The 22,440-nt window shown below is 41.8% G+C and overlaps 1 protein-coding gene across 2 annotated transcripts in view; it reads right to left on the reverse strand.

The window, feature by feature from the left end:
- ASCC1 (activating signal cointegrator 1 complex subunit 1) overlaps positions 1 to 22,440 on the reverse strand; it is a 334,902-nt gene that overhangs the window by 306,923 nt on the left and 5,539 nt on the right. For both annotated transcript variants that reach the window (XM_089670718.1, XM_089670717.1), the window contains exons 2-4: positions 15,823 to 15,943; positions 15,610 to 15,709; positions 13,152 to 13,249 (exon numbers count right to left, since the gene is read on the reverse strand). In XM_089670718.1, coding sequence (XP_089526844.1) covers positions 13,152 to 13,249; positions 15,610 to 15,709; positions 15,823 to 15,931 — 307 coding nt within the window. In that variant the 5' untranslated portion in view covers positions 15,932 to 15,943. The remainder of the gene's footprint in view (positions 1 to 13,151; positions 13,250 to 15,609; positions 15,710 to 15,822; positions 15,944 to 22,440) is intronic.

A 22,440-nucleotide genomic window follows, 5' to 3' on the forward strand; every position in this document is an offset into this window, starting at 1 on the left:
TAATATTTGATAGCAGACCACTTGGAAAAATAACGGAAATCAATCACGTCCTCTCACCATCAATGAGTTTTTTCATACCTCTCTACTGGAATTTTGGACAACTCTTCTTTCGCTGACAGAACTGTTCCAGGTCTCTCAGATTGAAAGAGTTTCTTTTCCCAACTGCTGTTTTGAGATCTCTCCACAGGTGCTCTATGGGATTGAGATGCTGACCAGTTCAGTACTCTACAGCGATTTATTGTAAACCATTTCTGGGTGCCTTTTGACAGATGCTTTGGGTCACTGTCCTGCTGTAAGACTCATGACCTCTGACGGAGACCCAACCTTCTGACACTGGGCTCTACACTGCACCCTAGAACTCTTTGGTAGATTTCGTAATGATATGTGCACGGTCAAGACACCCAGTGCCTTAAGCGGCAAAGCAACACAAAAACATCAGTGAAACTCCACCATGTTTGGACTGTATTCTTTACTTTAAAGACCTCATTGCTTTTTCTGAAAACAGTACAATAAAGAGCTTTACCAAAAAGCTGTAATTTTGTTTTGTCTGTCCACGAATACCTATAACAACATAAAATACAAGGAAGTATAAACAGTATTTTCGGTGTCACAGGACACACAGTTGGAGCTTGCGGCAGCCTTTGCCTTCTCTCTAAAAAGCAAAGTGCGGTGGACCGCTTTTCAGACGGCACTTGAGAGGTGGCTAGGAGGCGATATGTTGTCTCCTCACCCCTTTTGTGAACCCTATAAGTCCACACAGTCATATGTGTTGCACACTATTACAAGATGGTTGCAACATGAATGGCTGAATGGCTCAGCGGCAGTACTGCCCACTGACAGGTGGTATGATTTTTGCCGTGGCATGTGTACAACCCCCTGCAGCCAGGGGGGCAGGACAGGCAGTAAAACCGTTACTCAACGGCCTATTTTTACTACTCTCCTGGCTGCAAGTGCTTAATAGGTGGAGCTAAGGAACTCTGGCAAGTTTTGTCCAACAAACGATAAACACAGATCCTGGGAGTGCTGACTGTCACTATAAACAAGCAGCTAGCAAGCTTCAGGAAACCTTAGAACTACTTTAAGCTTGTTTAAAGCCTGCTTGCAGCTTGTTAAATGTGACTATCAGCAATTTCAAAAAGACCTATGTTTAATACTCCCAAACTGGAGCTCAATGGTGCTTTAAAAGCTTCAAGAAAGTTTGTTGAAAGCTCTGCTAATGATTTAAAAAAGCTTCCCATACTCCCTGCTCTTACACCAGCTGAATTCAATGTGAATGAGGCCTTGGTGCTGTTAGAAGCTGATAGCTCAGTTTTCAGTGAATGTTGATGGGTTGACTATCTTTTTCAAGTGATTAACACACATACTGCAATATACAGTATGTTGCTATAGATACTGCAAGAACTGGAGAATTGCCCACTATTGTAAACCTAGCTGGGACAAGGCTAGGAGCACTTTTAGCTTGGACTTCTATTTCTTCTTTTATTAAACTCATTCCTTATTTAATTCCCGCCTGTGTGAGGAACAGCATGGTACGTTATCAAAGTCTAACCAAACGCAGAGTCTCTTGGCAACAATATAAGCTCTACAGCCAGTGAGGTGTGAAGGAAATATATAATAATGCTTTCTTAACTAACACAGAGCTAAAAGGGCTGTCTTGTCTTTCCTTTTAGATGATAAGTGTACTTCTACATTTAGTATGTTTAAAAATTCCTCTCCTTATATTTTACCCTTCATTAAAAATGTGGGATTTTAGACATTTGAACAATATATCCTGCAGATCAATTTTATTTTTTTTCAGATATACACATCAAAGAAACTGCATTATAAACATAATTTCAACGTGTGCTAAGAAATACCAAGGTAGAACCAAAATTCAACAGAAAAAAAAAATAGATTGCCAGAGTAATGTTTGATTGCAGTTCGCCATCTGCTGGTAAAACAAAATAATACATTTTTTCTGCTCAAAAAGCCACTCACATTACAAAAATATTATGGGGTTGATTTACTAAAACTAGTGAGTGCAAAATCTGGTGCAGCTCTGCATAGAAACCAATCAGCTTCCAGATTGTTTTTTTCAAAGCTTAACTGAACAAGTTGAAGTTAGAAGCAGACTGGATACCATATACAGCTGCACCAAATTTTGTACTCTCCAGTTTAGGTAAATCAACCCCAATAACTATTATAAATATTATGTAGCACCATCCTTTGCCATTGGCACTGCACATTGTAACAGATGGATAGGTACAGATAACACAACACATTAAATGTGGCAAAGGTTACAACACGGGTGTCAAACTCAATTTCATCAAGGACCGTATCAACATCATGATTGCCCTCAAAAGGGCCAGTTGTATCTGTAAAACTAAAATGTCCAGAGCACCCCACCCACTCACCATCCTTCACATCACAGTGCACCCCTCTTATACTGCTGCTGGAAATACGCTGGGGATGGAGCTGGTAAGCAGAAAGTGCAGGGTCTGGTGGACGACCAGAGGAGGGCTGGGGTCATTTGCTTGAGACTGCTGAATGCTGAGACTGGGGGAGGCGGTGCTTCGGGGAGTTCTGCGGCTGCACAAAGAGGCACAGGATCTGTAGGAGGAGTTCCATATCCTCCTCTCCACTGCCATCTCCTGAGATAAGGTGAGCGTGGAGACAAGGAGGGTGCCACAGCTGCACGAGAGGTGCAAGGGCCACATAAAATGGCCTGGCAGGCTGCATTTGGCCCATGAGCCTCCTGTTTGACACAAGTGGGTTAAAACATACAGTTGTTTAGCAAACTGTAGCAATAGCAAGAGACAATGGAAAAGAAAGTCATGCCCTTACAAGCTCATGCTGTACCCCTACAGCAGGGGTCCCCAAACCTTTTAAATAAAGGATCTTTTCACTGTCAGACTGCTTACAGGAAAAACTGTGGCCATTAGGCACCATCAGGCAAAAGGCCACTCTGTCCACAGTGCCTGTATTAGATTGCTGGTTGCTGAAACACTCTGCACAGCAGCTCCTCTAGCAAACTTTAAGAAAGCATTGCATTCAGAGTCTTTTCATTGCAGGGACTGATTTACAGCTGCCAATGGGCTGTAGTTTGGGGACTGCTATTCTACAGAAAGTTTTATATCATTTAAATGTCATTTACTAATTCTAATATTATCACTCACAGTCTATAGTAAAGCACATCAAAAGTACCCTTGTGCATTTCATCGTTATTCTAATAACATCTGTTGCTGAAAGTCTGTTCTACCTCTCCTTTTTCACATTCAAACATATATGTGACCCTGATCAGATATGCTATACCTTGCAGATTATTTGTAGACCGGGGGTCAGCAACCAGTAGATTGTGATCTACAAGTAGATCTCGCCCGAGCGACTGGTATATCACGATCAGGGCTTGCTGACCTACCATCCCAGATCATCAAACAGAGTGCAATGCAGAGACTGCCTGTAAAGTTGGAGCTGTGGTACGGAGCACAAGTCTCCTCTGTAGTGTTGGCTCCTATGCCCAAATTTGCAGAGCGGCCCCATTTACTTGAATGGGTCTCAACTGACAGGTGGTAGCACCCACCAAAAGCAACAGGGCGTGTAATTCCTGCTGCAACATGTGTATACCTTTGGCTGCTGCCTCAGCAACAAAAGGGGGTAGGGATTGAGGGCACTAAAACCGTGACTTAACTGCAGGGTTTTACCAACCTGCAACTTTACATGTGTACGAGCCCTAAGAGTTAAGCTGCCGGATGCAACTAAGGGTTCATTAACAAGTGCAACAGACACTGCTGCTCCTCTGTAAAGTGATCCAAGTGTGTTTGACACATGGTGAGGAGGCAATATGTTGCCTCCTCACTTGATTTGAACCCATGATTGCTGTGCAATGCAGGCAATTGTGACATGGTAGTACAGCAATTAGAGATTTAAATCAGGTGTGAGGAGGTGACACTGGCCAACACTGTGCCCCGTGATCTTTGACTTCTCCCATGTTGTTCAGGTAGATCTCCACCTCTTTAAAGGTTGTCAACCCCTGCTTTAGACCCTTAGGTCTGATCTACTGGAACACTTAAGGCTGCACTAGGTCTTTTGATATTTTACTGAATTTTTCTTGTTTCCAATAAGTTATTGAATACCATGGTTGTTAAATGTAAAAACAAACACAAACTTTGGACTTTATTAACCACTTGCCCTCCCCCCCCCCCCCCTTCCTGACCAGGCCTTTTTTTGCTGCACTATTTCAACTGGTAATTGCGTGTTCCTGCAATGCTACCCAAACAAAATTTAGGTTTTTTTTCACACAAATAGAGCTTTCTTTCGGTGGTATTTGATTACCCGTGCGGTTTTAATTTTTTGAGCTGTAAACAAGAAAAAACTGAACATTTTGAAAAAAAACTATATTTTTTACTTTTGGCTATAAAAAAAATGTATGGTAAACTCAAAGTTAGTCATATATTTAGGCCAAAATGTATTCTGCTACATGTTTTTGGAAAAAAAATCCCAATAATTGTATATTGATTGCTTTGTGTGAAAGTTATAGCATCTACAAACTATGGTATAGATACTGCAATTTACACCATTTTTTGCTATACAGCGCTGCGCTAGTTTAACTGACAATTTCGCGGTCATGCAATGCTGTACATAAATTAAATTTATGCCTTTTTTTTCACACAAATCGAGCTTTCTTTCAGTGGTCTTTGATCACCTGTGTGATTTTTATTTTTCGCGCTATAAACAAGAGACCGAAAATTTTGAAAAACAAAATGTATAGCTTCTCATTTCTGTCATAAAAAAAACTTAAAAAAAACTTAAATTTCTTCAAAAATTTAGGCCAAAATGTATTCTGCTACATGTTTTTGGTAAAAAAAATCCCAATAAGTGTATATTGATTGCTTTGTGTGAAAGTTAGAGCATCTACAAACTATGGTATAGATAATGGAATTTACACAGCTTTTACTTTCTGACTGCCTATCACATTTATTGAGGTGCTAAAATACCAGGACAGTACAAACACCCCCAAATGACCCCTTTTTGGAAAGTAGACACCCTAAGCTATCTGCTGAGAGGCATATTGAGTCCATGGAAGATTTATTTTTTTACACAAGTTTTTGGAAAATGACAAAAACATTTTTTTACTCACCATGCTTCTTATCAAATTCATTGGGGTGTCTACTTTCCAGAAAGGGTCATTTGGGAGGGTTTGGTGCTATCCTGACATTTCAGGGCATGTGATAGGTAATCAGGAAGTGTAATGAGGAAATAAAGCCCTTTAAAAGCCTGAAGGTGCTTATTGGATTTTGGGTCCTGTACTTGGCTGGACTGCCAAAAAGTCTCTCACATGTGGTACCCCATACTCAGGAGAAGTAACAGAATGTATTTTGGAGAGTAATTCCATATGCACCCATGGCATGTGTGAGCAATAAATTATTTAAGTGACAATTTTGTGTAAAAAAAAATATTTTTTGTGTCAATTTTCCAAAAACTTGTGGTAAAAAAATAAATTCTTCTATTGACTCAACATGCCTCTCAGCAAATAGTTTGGGGTGTCTACTTTCCAAAAAGAGGTCATTTGGGGGGGCCGGGGCATTTTATACCCATCATTAGAAGTTTATGCCACACATCACTCACTCTTCTAACCACCTGAAGACCAAGCCTTTTCTGACACTTTTTGTTCACATAAAAAAAACTGTATTTTTTGCTAGGAAATTACTTTGAACCCCCAAACATTATATTTTTTTTAAAGCAAACACCCTAGTGAATAAAATGGTGGGTCCTGCAATTTTTTAGGTCACATAGTACTCGCGCAGCAATTTTTCAACCGCAAATTTAAAAAAAAAAATACACTTTTTTTTTACTTTTAATGCACAAAAACACAATATATTGGCCAATTATTTGGTAAAATATAAAAGATTATGGCATGCCGAGTAAATAGATACCAAACATGACATGCTTTAAAAGTGCGCAAGCCCCGTGCAATGGCGATAAACTGCATAAATTTTTAATATCCATAGACAACGCTTTAAAAGCATTTACAAGCTACCATTTTAGATGTACAGAGGAGGTCTAGTGCTATAATTACTGCCCTTGATCTGATGTTTGTGGGGATAACTCACATGCATGGTGCAACCGCTGTTTACATACTGGCACAGGGTCAACACTCGCGCAAGCAGCTACATGCGTGCGCGGGGGGGAGAGGGTGCTTTTTTTTTTTAAAGTTATTTTGATTTTTTTAAATTATTTTTACACTGTCCCTTTCATTTTTTTTAATCGCTTTTAATGCTATCACGAGGAATGCAAATATCCCCTATAACTTCAATGGGCATTGTCATATATTCTTTTTAGAGAAATCTGGGGTCTATCAGACTTTAGCTATCGCCTCTGCCCTTACATTATCTAATCTCACCAAGATCAGTGTGATCAGATGCTTTCCCAATTTACAAATAGCACTGTTTATATCCTGCGAAACAGAAGTGATGAAATGCGCCGAATTCCAAGATTGTACAAATGTCTAAATAGTGGCACACTTGAATAAAAATTGCCCACGTAGAAGTGGTACCCCATATGGAATGATGACACCAAGTCCCAAACTATCTTGCCACTACTGCCCATGTAGTCTGGGCATCCAGGGGGCTCCACGTGACTATCTTTTCCCTCGTAAAACTGAAACTTATATGTATAGCCTGTTGCCCTCTCACAAGTCTTATACATCTTGACCCCATACCTGGCACGCTTGCTGGGGAGAAATTGTTTGAATGCAAGGCGGCCAGAAAAATTAATGAGGGACTCATCAATGCAGATGTTTTGCTGGGGAGTATAGACATCTGCAAATTTTTGGTTAAGGTGATTAACAAGTGGCCAAATTTTGTGGAGCCGGTCAAATGCAGGGTCACCTCAAGGACAACAGAGTGTATTGTCATTGAAATGCATAAAACGCATTATACTCTCATATCTATTCCTGGCCATGGCAGCAGAGAACAAGGGCATATGATGAATCGGGTCTTTGGACCAATACAACCGCAATTCATTTTTTTTTTAGTAATGCCCATGTTGAGGGTTAGGCCCAAAAAAAACCTTTAAATTCGGAAATCATAATGGGTTTCCATGCGAATGGTCTGGCAAGGTCTGAATTTGGGTTGGCGGAGATAAACTGTTGTGCATATAAATTTGAAGCTATCTGGGAGAGACGCTAACGCTATCTGAAGTCGCCGGCAACACTAATACAGTGACCAGCAAAAACTCTGTACACTGTATAGGGTGGTCGGGAAGCAGTTAACTAAATTTTATATGAACACGGATTCACCTTGATCATCAGATAAGTTGGGTTTACCACTATTTTGACATAGATATTTTATGGATATTATATACTATATTGTTTTATGAATTTTAAGGACATTTTGTACTGTATATCACTATATTGTTTATATCAGGTATATATACAGTGGGGATCGAAAGTTTTGGCACCCCAGCTAAAAATTTGTATTAATGTGCATAAAGAAGCCAAGGAAAGATGGAAAAATCTCCAAAAGGCATCAAATTACAGATTAGACATTCTTATAATATGTCAACAAAAGTTAGATTTTATTTCCATCATTTACACTTTCAAAATAACAGAAAACAAAAAAATGGCGTCTGCAAAAGTTTGGGCACCCTGCAGAATTTATAGCATGCACTGCCCCCTTTGCCAAGCTGAGACCTGCCAGTGTCATGGATTGTTCTCAATCATCGTCTGGGAAGACCAGGTTATGTCAATCTCAAAGGTTTTAAATGCCCAGACTCATCTGACCTTGCCCCAACAATCAGCACCATGGGTTCTTCTAAGCAGTTGTCTAGAAAACTGAAACTGAAAATAGTTGACGCTCACAAAGCTGGAGAAGGCTATAAGAAGATAACAAAGCGTTTTCAGATGTAAATATCCTCTGTTCGGAATGTAATTAAGAAATGGCAGTCATCAGGAACAGTGGAAGTTAAAGCAAGATCTGGAAGACCAAGAAAAATATCAGACAGAACAGCTCGCAGGATTGTGAAAAAAACAATTCAAAACCCACGTTTGACTGCACGATCCCTCCAGAAAGATCTGGCAGGCACTGGAGTTGTGGTACACTACTATTCCACTATAAAGAGATACTTGTACAAATATGGTCTTCATGGAAGAGTCATCAGAAGAAAACCTCTTCTACATCCTCACCACAAAAATCATCGTTTGAACTTTGCAAATGAACATATAGACAAGCCTGATGCATTTTGGAAACAAGTTCTGTGGACCGATGAGGTTAAAATTGAACTTTTTGGCTGGAATGAGCAAAGGTACGTTTGGAGAAGAAGGGGCACAGAATTTAATGAAAAGAACCTCTGTCCAACTGTTAAGCATGGGGTTGGATCAATCATGCTTTGGGGTTGTGTTGCAGCCAGTGGCACAGGGAACATCTCACGAGTAGAAGGAAAAATGGATTCAATAAAATTTCAGCAAATTTTGGATGGTAACTTGATGCCATCTTTGAAAAAGCTGAAGTTAAAGAGAGGATGGCTTCTACAAATGGATAATGATCCTAAACACACCTCGAAATCCACAGGGGATTACATCAAGAGGCGTAAACTGAAGGTTTTGCCACGGCCTTCACAATCTCCTGACCTCAACATAATTGAAAATCTATGGATAGACCTTAAAAGAGCAGTGTGTGACAGACAGCCCAGAAATCTCAAAGAACTGGAAGACTTTTGTAAGGAAGAATGGGCAAAGATACCTCAAACAAGAATTGAAAGACTCTTGGCTGGCTACAAAAAGCGTTTACAAGCTGTGATACTTGCCAAAGGGGGCAGTACAAGATATTAACTCTGCAGGGTGCCCAAACTTTTGCAGACGCCATTTTTTTGTTTTCTGTTTTTTGAAAGTGTAAACGATGGAAATAAAATCTAACTTTTGTTGACATATTATAAGAATGTCTAATCTGTAATTTGATGCCTTTTGGAGATTTTTCCATCTTTCCTTGGCTTCTTTATGCACATTAATACAAATGTTTAGCTGGGGTGCCCAAACTTTCGATCCCCACTGTATATATAAAAAAAAAGGAAAAAAAAGGACCATGAACTAGACGCTTCTTAGTACCCATCCAAGAGTTTATCATCTGCTGAGAGATCCTTTTGTCGTGATCAGAGATATAACGGCCTAGAACAAGGTTCTCATAACTAACACACACACGTTAGAAGTTTAAAGATCGTGTGTAGAGTGGTTTGGTAGAAGCACCATTTGTGTCGAAGGGGGGGGTTAATGAAATCAGCTATAACAGCAATGATACAGTACAAAGGAAATTAAAAAAGTGCTTTTTTGTCTCATTTAACCCGCATTAGTTATAAAACAATTAGGGGTGTATTATAAGAGTTTGCAGAGCTATTCATCCCTTTGAAGCTACATGTACAGTCAGGTCCATAAATATTGGGACATCGACACAATTCTAACATTTTTGGCTCTATACACCACCACAATGGATTTGAAATGAAACAAACAAGATGTGCTTTAACTGCAGACTGTCAGCTTTAATTTGAGGGTATTTACATCCAAATCAGGTGAATGGTGTAGGAATTACAACAGTTTGCATATGTGCCTCCCACTTGGTAAGGGACCAAAAGTAATGGGACAATTGGCTTCTCAGCTGTTCTATGGCCAGGTGTATGTTATTCCCTCATTATCCCAATTACAATGAGCAGATAAAAGGTCCAGAGTTCATTGCAAGTGTGCTATATGCATTTGGAATCTGTTGCTGTCAAATCTCAAGATGAGATCCAAAGAGCTGTCACTATCAGTGAAGCAAACCATCATTAGGCTGAAAAAACAAAACAAACCCATCAGAGAGATAGCAAAAACATTAGGTGTGGCCAAAACAACTGTTTGGAACATTCCTAAAAAGAAGGAACGCACCGGTGAGCTCAGCAACACCAAAAGACCTGGAAGACCACAGAAAACAACTCTGGTGGATGACCGAAGAATTCTTTCCCTGGTGAAGAAAACACCCTTCACAACAGTTGGCCAGATCAAGAACACTCTCCAGGAGGTAGGTGTATGTGTGTCAAAGTCAACAATCAAGAGAAGACTTCACCAGACTGAATACAGAGGGTTCACCACAAGATAAAAACCATTGGTGAGCCTCAAAAACAGGAAGGCCAGATTAGAGTTTGCCAAACGACATCTAAAAAACCCTTCACAGTTCTGGAACAACATCCTATGGACAGATGAGACCAAGATCAACTTGTACCAGAGTGATGTGAAGAGAAGAGTATGGAGAAGGAAAGGAACTGCTCATGATCCTAAGCATACCACCTCATCAGTGAAGCATGGTGGTGGTAGTGTCATGGCGTGGGCATGTATGGCTGCCAATGGAACTGGGTCTCTTGTATTTATTGATGATGTGACTGCTGACAAAAGCAGCAGGATGAATTCTGAAGTGTTTCGGACAATTTTATCTGCTCATATTCAGCCAAATGCTTCAGAACTCATTGGACGCCGCTTCACAGTGCAGATGGACAATGACCCAAAACATACTGCAAAAGCAACCAAAGAGTTTTTTAAGGGAAAGAAGTGGAATGTTATGCAATGGCCAAGTCAATCACCTGACCTGAATCCGATTGAGCATGCATTTCACTTGCTGAAGACAAAACTGAAGGGAAAATGCCCCAAGAACAAGCAGGAACTGAAGACAGTTGCAGTAGAGGCCTGGCAGAGCATCACCAGGGATGAAACCCAGTGTCTGGTGATGTCTATGCGTTCCAGACTTCAGGCTGTAATTGACTGCAAAGGATTTGCAACCAAGTATTAAAAAGTGAAATTTTGATTTATGATTATTATTCTGTCCCATTACTTTTGGTCCCTTACCAAGTGGGAGGCACATATGCAAACTGTTGTAATTCCTACACCGTTCACCTGATTTGGATGTAAATACCCTCAAATTAAAGCTGACAGTCTCCAGTTAAAGCACATCTTGTTCGTTTCATTTCAAATCTATTGTGGTGGTGTATAGAGCCAAAAATGTTAGAATTGTGTCGATGTCCCAATATTTATGGACCTGACTGTACATTCATTCTGTGTAAATGGAGCAAAATCGAATGTTATTGGGCTATTTTTCCTCCAGGTGAAATGTTAGCCCCATGTACACTAGGCATGGCTGGAGTAGATGTTCAAGCCTGCATCTTTTTTTTGTTCTTTTTTTGTTGCGCAACACACATAGGGCAGTCCATTCACCTGAACGCACTGCCCTTCATACCAAAAAAGCTCCCACACCTTTTTGGGCAGTGAGCGTCACAGGTTTTGTATTGCCGCCTGTCTGCTAGCTGTGTTTGGAGTGCCATTCAGTCAGAATAAACGTACATGCGGTTTTACAGGATTAATGGCTCTTCAAATGTTTTATGAATACACCTTTTACTGTTATTGAAGCAAAAAAGTTCATTTTATCATTTTGTCCTGTTGTAATCCATTAAAGTGGTTGTACAGTAAAAGCAGAAAGTTTTTTTATTTTTACCGTAATGCATTCTCTGCATTAAAGTGATACTAAACCCAGGACCCTGCATTCACTGTATCTGGTCTCCCATAGTACACAGAACATGGAAATGCAACTATTTTAGTAGATATAAACTGCTAAATACTTTTTCTCATCGGCAGTTAGAGCAGTATTGTGACTTCAGCAGAGCACTGGTTAAGGCTTGTAGGATGAGTTTTTTTCTGCTCTAGGAGGATGTGAAACCTTTGACCCTCTGTATGGACAGTGCTGATTGGCCTTGTGCTGATTACATGCACTATCCCAAGAAAAAGAAAAAAAACCTCTAGCAATACACACCAAACTGAGCATGTGCATGTGACCACGGGTTCAGTCTGTATCAGGTGGTCATTTCAACAAGAAGAGGGGCAGAGAAGGATCAAACAGCCTGATTACACAATGCAGAGGATGAACCCCTTAGGTTCCACATTGAGTATAACAATCATACTTTACTGGATATACAGACTGATTTTACTGTTGTGGGTTTAGTAACACTTTTAAGGTTAAAAACCTTCTTTCTTCAGCTCCCCCACAAACCCCCCATAAATACTTTCCACCAAAGGCTCCTGGTGCTGTCAATCACAGCCTTTGGGGAGAGAGTGGGGGTGGGACCAAGCCACGCTGTATACATCAATGGACATGAGACTGTACGAGTGCCTCCATAGGGGAGGGAGAGCCAGGAGCACCAGCAGTGGACCCCAGAAGAGGAGGATCAGGGATCATCTGTGGAAAACATACTGCACAGAGAAGCTAAGTATGATGTTTGTTATTTAAAAAAAAAATTAAAATCACTTTAAAATTAAGATTCTGGTACAATGAATTGGAAAGTTATTATCAAATTAAATAAAGGCATTATTTTTCAATTTTTAACATGTTTTTATGAAGCACTAAAAATATGCACAAAGAAAAGCAATGGAATGAAAAATGTTTAAAATTAGTTAGAAAAATAATAGCGAAGGGGAGAAGGAGACAAAGGAGTTAGTTAGGGCTGAGTAGGGTTAAATCTCTCTCTCCCGCCTGCTAGCAATTATTGAAGGATGGAAATACTGACAGCCGCATGCACAGCACATTGTACAATCCAGTAAGTTAGGAATATAACAGTAATGTTGCTGTGTTGTATTTCTCAGTTAGGCTCCATGCACACTGGGCGCTTAACCCCGGTGCATTGAGCTCTGGCATTTAGCTTCAACAGGAGGACTTAGGTGCGCCATCCAGCCCTGCTGCAGCAACCCTGTCAAACTCTATGAGTGCCTGACAGTTGAAGCGGCTGGAGGGGGTTGGACAGCGCATTAAGCAGTATGTACGTTTAGGGCAGTATGCAACCAGAGAAGAATGCCCAGAACACAAAGGCAATTAACTTTTATTGACATAACGCCTCTGAAGAGTACGTTTGATACTTGCATCAGGGCTAAAGGCTCTTAAGAGGAGTACAGAGCAGAGTGCTGTAATGTTTTCAGGAAATAATGTCCAGCACCCTGTCAGCCCCTCCAACCAGCCATGAACTGCCTGCATGTCATGAAAACAAAAAAGGTTTTATATAAACAATTTCATTAACATGAAAAGGGGAGAGGGGGCAGAGAATACCAAATATAAGCAGAGTAAAGTTAATAAACAACAAATGGAATTCAAAATTGAAATTTAATTTCATCTTACCAATTTCTCCTTCCATTCCTTGCCTTGGAATGCTGATAGATGTGCGTGTATCTGATTCAATGTTTCTCTTAGTCTCTCCTTTCTTGCCTATAATGTACCTAAAGCACAAAAACAGCAGTACAACCTAAGACTAAACCCTCTGGACAGGTTATTATGTTCGTGGATTGAAAATAAATGTGTGTGCATACAGTATACAGTGAAAACACTACTTATAGCACCATAGTTAGCATCGCTAGCAGTACAGATTTTAGTCAATATTGTGTGGTTTCACATGCATCAAGTTTGAGCTTATTCCAAGGAAACAAAAAAAGGTACGTGTGCCTAGTGGAAGAAAGATAGTGATTGGCCAAGGTTTTCTGATTTTTATTACCAAAACAATTAAAGTGATTGTAAACTTTGTTTACTTTTTAAAAATATTAAATATATTATACTTATCGGTTTTGTGTACCTCTTTTGCACAGAGCAGCCTTGATCCTCTTTTTCTGGGGTCCCCTGTTGATGCTCCTTGCTCCTCCTCTTCGGCAATTGACCCCATAGGAAGCAGCTTCCTTTGGGGACACTTATGCAAGCTTGATCTTGAGCTGAGCTGTCGGTGTCTATAGACACAGACAATGCGGCTCAGCCCCACCCACCACTCCCTCATCGTAGGATTTGATTGACAGCAGCCGGAGCAATCTGCACCGTGAGAAGGGAAAGAGAGACGCTGCTCTCGGGCACAGCGTTGGAACGAGATCGGGCTCAAGTAAGTATAAGGGAGAGTATGGGGGAACCTATGGCACAGAAGATTTCTTTATTTATTACAGGTACTTATATAGCGCTATCAATTAACGCAGTGTTTCACACACAAATAAATATATATATATATATATATATATATTCCATTCAAATCAGTCCCTAACCTTCAAGGAGCTTACAATCTAAATCACATTCATACATACAGTATACAAACTAGAACCAATTTTTAGACAGGAGCCAATTAACCTAACAGCATGTCTTTGGAGTGTGGGAGGAAACTGGAGTACCCAGAGGAAAAAAGAATCTTGACCCTTTAGAACTACTTTATTATCAGCAGGAACACATAGACATGAGCTTATCACCTCATGTTTAAATGAACTTTAGTAAATAATGAGCCATTCAAATGGCTAAGTTTAAAGAAGCTAAAAAAATCTGGCAAAAAGAACATCTGACTACACTGCTCTAGCAGCGGAGGTAGTACAACACTCAAATTTTTTCCCCATTTTGCCCTGGTGATCCGGCCAGTAACACTTCCTGTCTTAGGGTAACACTTACTGTACTCAACATCATGTATCTATGGAGAAATAGCACTGTCACCATAGCACAGGTCTACCACCACCCAATCCTTTTCATATCAGAAACAATGGAGTTCTGTATATGGGAACAATGTATCTCATAAGATCACAAGCACAGGTAAAGAGTAAGAAATCAGCCAACAAGAACTCTAGCAGGAGCATACCAAGCTGCTCACTATGGGAGCAATTGTCCAGGCTTGGCCCCACAACCCGCTCTCTCCTCACAAGGTGTGATTGACAGCAACAGCAGTCAATGTCTCCTGCTGTTGCTTCGATCTCCAGTGAGGAGAGACAAAGAAAGACGAGAGATACGCAGCTCGTTGCTGGATTGAGATCAGACTCAGGTAAGTATAAAGGGGGGCTGGTGGGGAGCCACACACAGAAAGTTTTTTACTTTAAAGGATAAGTTCACCTTTGATAATGTTACACCCACATTCAGGGTGTAATAGGTAACATGTTCTGAACGAACCGGCCCCCATTCCTCCCCGCTCCCTGTTGTGACAGCTAGCAGGGAGATCTTCTCCCTCCCACTAGCTGTCACAATTTAAAAAAAAAAAAAAACGGCCCACTGGACTGCGTAACTCATTCAAGGTATTCTGTGAAGAAGAACACTACAAGTTCCAATAGCCTTTACGGCTGTCGGCTTGTAGTTCTCAATGAACTACCACGGCGCTTTGGTAGTTCATTGAGTCTTCCTGTCAGTAAGTATCTTACTATCACTGACAGGTCTGCAGGAGACCTTCATGGCACCAGCGATCTGCTGATCGCTGGAGCAATGCTTTAGAGACTCACAAAACAAAAAATAAATGCACATTTTTTTAGCTGCAAAAAAAAAAAAGGTGCATTTATAATTTTTTGTTAAATAGGTGAACTTATCCTTTAATGCAGAGGATGCATTAAGCTTAAAAACATCCTACCTTTAAAACCACTTTAAAAAGCTTACTTGCACTTAAGGTCAACTGAACTCTGTTCAGAGGAGCACTTCTGTATCTTTCTTGTCATCACTCATTTCTTATTGACATAGGGAAGATCACATGACTGTTCACAGAGATTTTACAACATGTTGCTATTAGCTACTACAAATAAAAATCACTCACAAGCTTTAACAGAGGGATGTGACCTATTAAGTGTTAAAATATTACACTCACTTAAATAGCTGGCTAGGTAGATCAATGGAACACCGGTACCCCTTCTCAGTTTCCTCAATGGTGTAATCATCACAGGGCTCATCTATACATTGCTCAGATCCTGTAGAGAAAGAATATTTTCATAGTGAAACTTATATAGGTCTATTATAACAGAGACTTTTTCATTCTACAAGTGAATAATTAATTGCAACTCAAAAAAAAATAATTTGTTACCAATGTAAAAATCCTCCTCTTCCTCATTCTGGTAAGTGGCCTCTCGAACAGCATTCTTCCTGTATATACGTCCGCCAACAGTGATCAAGGTGGGACGCAACACTTCCATGGCTCACAGGGACTAAGATGCAAGAGATAAAGACACAAACACCTTTAGCCTATAAACCCATGGGGAGGAGCAATTAATCAGTGATTCTGCTGATGATGATGTGCCGTCAGCAGCAGAAACATCTGTCTTTGATGGCCCTAAGGAGTACTTGGTCTTCATCAAAGTCTCTTGGAAGAAGGTTTAAATTTTGAGATATGTCATTAACATTAGGAAAACTTTAATCTTTTCAACTTACCATAATATCCTTTTCTCTGAATTCACTGACGGACACAGCCCAGTATATAATCTTGAAGATAGTGATGTCCGCAAGCAGTGACCATCGAGAGGTGGAAAAAGCCTAAAGCTGCAACCACAAACCCCCCCCCCCCCCCCCAAGATAAGAAAAAAAACTTCAAACAGCACCCTGCTAAACCTTGTGGCCAAAACACGCATCAAAAGGATGTAGCAACGGCAACTTTATAAAACTTGGTGAAGGTATGTACGGACGACCAGGTAGCCACCTTATATATTTGGGACACAGAAGCCCAATGACAAAAAGCCCAGGATCTGCAAACCGCCCTAGTGGAATGGGCTGTAACTGGAAACAGAGGAGATAGACCCCTATTATCACAGGGTTGAAAAACAGTCTGCTTAATCCATCTTAAAATGGTAGCTGAGGAAGCAGGCCGTACCCTTTCCATGACCACAAAGAGAGAGAACCAGTCATACGGAACAAAGCTGTAGATGATAGATGTATCCTTACTGCCCAAACCACATCCAGGGAATGAAGCACAATCTCCTTCGGATGCATTGGTCAACAGCAAAAGATGAGAGAACTATATCCTCATTAAGATGAAAGGGGGACACCATCTTGGGCAGAAAAAAAGGCAAGGACATAGAACTACCTTATTCTTATGAAAAACCAAATACAGTGATTTACAAGATAAGGCTTCAAGTTCCAAGACCCTGGGTGCGGGGGGTAATGGCAACCATAAAAGCAACCTTTTGTGAAAGGGTCAATAAGGGAAGATCCTAGATATTCTCAAAAGGGGCATCTGAAGCACAGAATGCACTCCAGGTCCCATGGACAAGGGCAAACTGGAGGAGCTGTATAACAAATACCTTAAACAAAAGTACAGAACAACAAGTATGAAGCAAAAGGGCAATGAAAGACCACAAGACAAACTGAAAGGGTTTGTCCCCAATTAAGAAACGGAGAAAGCATTGGTGTCTCACAGAGATGGTCATGTGTAGGTACAAATCCTTGATGGCTATGGATTCCAAGAAGTCTCTCTGATGAAGGGATGTAACAACTGTGCGATCTGATTCCTTCTTGAATTTTTTAACCTTCACAACCAGGATCGGATGAATACCCTCCTTCTTTGGCACTGTGAATAGGTTAGAAAAAAATCCCCTGAACTTTTCGGGAAAAGGAACTGGGATGATCACCCGCTAAAGGAATAAACCCTCAACTGCCAGATTGAGATCACGAAGCCGAGACAGGCAGAGACTGGGATTGGAGGAGAAGAACTTGTCTGGTGGATAAGAAAAACTCTATCTTGTAATGCTGCACAATTATGGAAAAAAAACTGAGTTGCCTGTAGCAGATGGAGGATATGGTCACCAACAGGGGCCATCCCTAGGTAGAGCTTTGTTTTATGCTTAGTGTCCTACCCCTGGAGGTGGCACTATAACCCTACAGTCAAGATTACTTACCGAACTGTGTCCTTCATTGAACAGAAGAGAGAGGTTTTTTTTTACTCTTATAACTGGTATCATTCTTTATGTTTTAAAGAATACAAGCTTATGTGTAAGAATACAACTCATAACTCAAACCTATAGCGCAATGAAAAAAACATAAATAAATACCGTATTCATTCAAATTGATAGCTAATAGTCTCCATTTTCATAATTTCAGCTCTACTTTCCTGTTATAGTGGTTGTACAATGTAAGAGTATTAAAAAGGTTTCCAGGTACCAGACAGCCAGCACTACTCACTCTTACTCCTTATGATACCAAGGCACCTACCTGCTGGAAGTGAAGCCTTTGACCCCCAAGGCTGTGTAGAAAAGCACAGGCACATTATCGATAACAACAGTGAGTTTGACGCTCAGAACTGGAGGAGCCCTGCTTGTGCACTATTGTCACAAAAGCACAGAAATCTTCACAGGCTGCAGCCCACACCCTAGTAACATTAGAGCTGAGAGAAGTGGGGATGGGAGCAATACTGGCTGTCTGGTACAGAAAGCCTCTGGAAGTGTCAGAAGTTGAAGAAAACTAAAAACGACAGCACTGATATTGAAAAAAAGGCCAAATTAATTGCTCAAGCAATGGCAGCATCAGTAGGTGCTAATGTTAGCAGATTGAAAAGTATAAATTGGTGACATGGCCTCTTTAAAGCTGAACTCTAGAAACTTATAAAAGAAAATTAATACAGCTCTGTAATCATTAACACTTCGTTAAATGTATTTTTTAATTTGACTTGGCATCAGCCTGCTGCAGTCCCAGTACAGCGGAGCTCCGAGTGGGAGGGAAAGAATTAGAACAATAAGTTCATGTCCTAACAAGGAGCAGGAAGCAGAATAACAAAGACGTATGCTTATCATTGTGTTACTTCTCCTTCACTATCTAATTACAAGCTGTTGTGGGGCACATGACATCCTGGGCTCAGAGGAAGTGAAATTAAATGACCATCATTCAACCCTGAAGACTGAGTTCACATATATGCGGTGCGGTATATCGCACGTGATTCGCACAGGAACCGCACCACATTCCTGTGCAAATCACATGCAATTTGTGTGCAGTGCGATTGCAGTCATACATTTTATATTATTATTATACAGTATTTATATAGCGCCAACAGTTCGCTCAGCACTGTACATTACAATGGGAGACAATACATGAGACAGTACAATGACAATACAGTGTGATACACGAGAGGTTCAAGGGCCCTGCTCCTTGGAGCTTACAATCTAGGAGGGAGGGGATAGTGGTACGGGAGGAAAAGCTGTGGGGAATGGAGTGGTGGGAAGAGAGGAGGAGATCAGCAGTTAGCAGGGGGCGGGGTAGGTTTCCCTGAAGAGGTGGGTTTTCAGGGTGCGCCTAAAGGAGAGGAGAGTAGGTGATAGTCTGATGGATTGGGGTAGGGAGTTCCAGAGGATGGGTGATGCCCTGGAGAAGTCCTGGAGGCGGGCATGGGAGGAGGAGACCAGGGAGCTAGAGAGAAGGAGGTCTTGTGAGGAGCAGAGAGTACGTTTTGGCTGGTATTTGGATATTAGGTCGGTGATGTAGTTTGGGGAGATATTATGGACAGCTTTGTACGTCAGTGTTAGTATTTTGAATTTAATCCTCTGGGAAATCGGGAGCCAGTGGAGGGATTGGCAGAGGGGGGTGGCAGAAACAGAGCGGTTGGTAAGGTGGATGAGTCTGGCTGCCGTATTCAGGATCGACTGAAGCGGGGATAGCTTGCGGTGAGGGAGGCCAGTGAGGAGGGAGTTGCAGTAATCAAGTCGTGATATGATGAGGGAGTGGATGAGTTGTTTAGTGGTTTCCAGGGTTAGGAATGGGCGTATTTTGGCGATGTTGCGGAGGTGGAGTCGGCATGAGTTCGTTAGCAATTGGACTTGGGGCTGGAAGGATAGATTGGAGTCAAGAATGACACCAAGTACTTTGGCTTGCAGGGTGGGCCTGATGGTGGCATTGTTGGACGGTCATGGAGAAGTAAGTGGGGGTGAGGGCGAGGGCTGGGGGGAAGACTAGGAGATCGGTTTTGGAGAGGTTCAGTTTAAGGAAGTGGAGCGACATCCAATCTGATATGTCGTTCAGTAGGCTAGTGATTCGGGCGGAGACTGAGGGGGTGAGGTGAGGGGTCGAGAGATAGATTTGCGTGTCGTCAGCATAGAGGTGGTAGTTGAAGCCGAGGGAGTGTATCAGTTGGCCAAGGGAGGAGGTGTAGATGGAGAAGAGAAGGGGCACAAGGACCGAGCCTTGAGGGACCCCGACAGAGAGGGGGAGTGAAGGGGAGGTGGTAGCGTTGTAGGTAACGCTGAAGGAGCACTGTGATAGGTATTTTGTATGGCTCTAATCATGCCGCACCCACACCAAAAAGGTGCATGGGTATTCACACCTATGCAATCTGATTCTGCACATCGCACCGCATTTTGCGGACCGATTTTGGGGTGTTGTTAACATACACACCCGCAACAATTCGCATGAATGGGGTGCAATTCTGATGCGGTGCAACAATGATATAACAAGGACAAAAATTAAAAAGAAAAGAGCACGTGTGCCCCTTCAATAGACGTGTAGAGAACTGTATGTACAGTGTGGGAAGGGTCTGTTAGCAATAGACATGTCACAGAAAGAGGACTGAGACCCCTCCACCACTGTACAAGGCCAACTATTTACCGGTCAGTTTGGAAGCAAAAAAAAGGGAGCGGTTCACATCATAGGGATAAATATCTTAAATCAAGAAAAGAGACTGGAAGTAGCTAGGTGAGGTGTAGGGTATGGACAAAAAGGGAAAAAGGAAAGGAGAATGAAGAGAGGAGGAATGAAAACAAAGATAAAAGGATCAGGAAAAGATAAAAAAAAAAAAGAGATGGGGGGGGGAGTAGGAAAATAGTGGAATGAAAGAGGAGAAGAGTGGGAATAGGAGAAGTAGGGGAGGGGGAAAAGGAAGGATATGTATATATATGGGAGGAAAGGGTGAAGCTAACCAGGGGGGAGGGGATACATCCGCACAACACTCCCCCAGGTAAAACTGAAGGTTCTCATTGCCACCCACAGGTCTACCGAGAAGACCCCGAACTTGTGTGTGAATTAAGGCTATATGTTCACCCTTCAGATTGGAGAAGGTTGATATATTCAGATTGGGTTTGATACTGAAGCCAACGCAGCCATGCCTTATGAAAGTGTGTGATCCTCTCCTGTGAGACGTGTATCAGCTCCTCCATGTCCTTGATTTTATTAATGTGCCTGTACCACTCCACCATCGTGGGGGCATGGTCTGCACACCAGTGGACAGGGATGCACAGTCTACCAGCGTTTATCATGTACATTGCTAAGGACTTGAAGTACGATCGTTTAGGTAACCCAGAGTGGTGTAGCAAGAACTCCAGGGGGGGTTCCAGTCACAGCGGTGGTAATTCGATGGACTTCCTTCCAGAGGCTTGTTAAAGTTGGGCGCTGCCACCAAATACGTAGCAGTGTTCCCAATGCCGAGTTACACCGCCAACATTGGTCAGTCACTGCTGGGCAGAACTTGTGTAATACAGTTGGGGAACAGTACCATCGAGATTGCAGCTTACAGCCATTTTCCTGAATATTGACATTCAATGTGCCTTTGTGCGTGAAAAGGCAGACGTCCTCCCAGTCTTCCTCAGTAAGGTTAATGTTCAGATCCCGTTTCCATTTAGAACAAGCAGTGGCACACGAAAGAGGCATGTCAGGAAAAAGGGACAGATAGAAGATATCATGTGAGCCTGAGGTCGTTCCGAAGAGAAGGCAATTTCAAATGCCGTCCTAGTATGGGCATACTGGGTTCGGGTTAGAGGAGCATTAAGAAAATGTCTGACTTGAAAGTAGGCCCAAAAGGGCATTGGTTTATCAGGGTCTTGCATAGGGAAAGCCATGTGGTCCCCAAACTGCCCCCTATCAAAGAAGTGAAGGGTCCTCAGCATTCTGCTGGGCCAGCTCCCCTGGAGGAAAGTCCCAGAGGCACCAGGAGGGAGGTCCGGATTGAACCGCAAAGGCATAAGTGGTCCAGAGAGTGATGAAATAAAATAAAGTTTGCTGATTTGGCGAAAAATTTGCAGGGTAGGTCCCAACATTGGGTGGTTTTCACCCCCGGATGGACTTCATCAGAGGGTATCCAAAGTAGAGCATGAAGGGGTGTCTCAGAAAATAGTTGTTCCACTGAGACCCATGCCTTAACCCGGTCATGCACAGACCAGTCGACCACCCTGGACAGATGGCAAACCCAATGATATTTTTTAAGGTCTGGGAGGCCCAGCCCACCTTTATGTTTGGGCATGGTTAAGAGGGTGTAGTTAGGTCTATGAGATTTCTTACGCCATAGATACTCTAGCATTGCACGTTTCATGGAAGCGAAAAAAGCTGCTGGTAAACCTATAGGGACAGTTTGGAAGACATATAACAGACGAGGTAGTACATTCATTTTGAGAATGGCTGCTCTACCAAACCATGAGTAACAGGATCAATACCATTCGCTGAGGTACCCAACTATGGTAGATAAGAGTTGTTGGAAATTAGATTTATATAAGTCCCGCAATTCTGAAGATAGTTGGATTCCCAGATATGTGATCATATCTTTTTGCCAAGTAAAAAGGAAAACTGCGCACACAGTAGGACACCTCATCGTCTGACAAATATATGTTAAGAGCATGGGATTTGGAGTGATTGATGGATAAATTGGACAGGGACTGAAAATGATCTAGCTCCTGTAGGAGTTCAGGCAAGGCAGAGCGGGGTTCAGTCAAGAACAACAGTATATAACACAAAAAACAGC

The sequence above is a fragment of the Staurois parvus genome, unplaced genomic scaffold (assembly GCF_062004578.1).
Source record: "Staurois parvus isolate SC_StPar_1 unplaced genomic scaffold, SC_StPar_1.0 ptg000094l, whole genome shotgun sequence".
In the NCBI taxonomy this organism is placed as follows: domain Eukaryota; kingdom Metazoa; phylum Chordata; class Amphibia; order Anura; family Ranidae; genus Staurois; species Staurois parvus.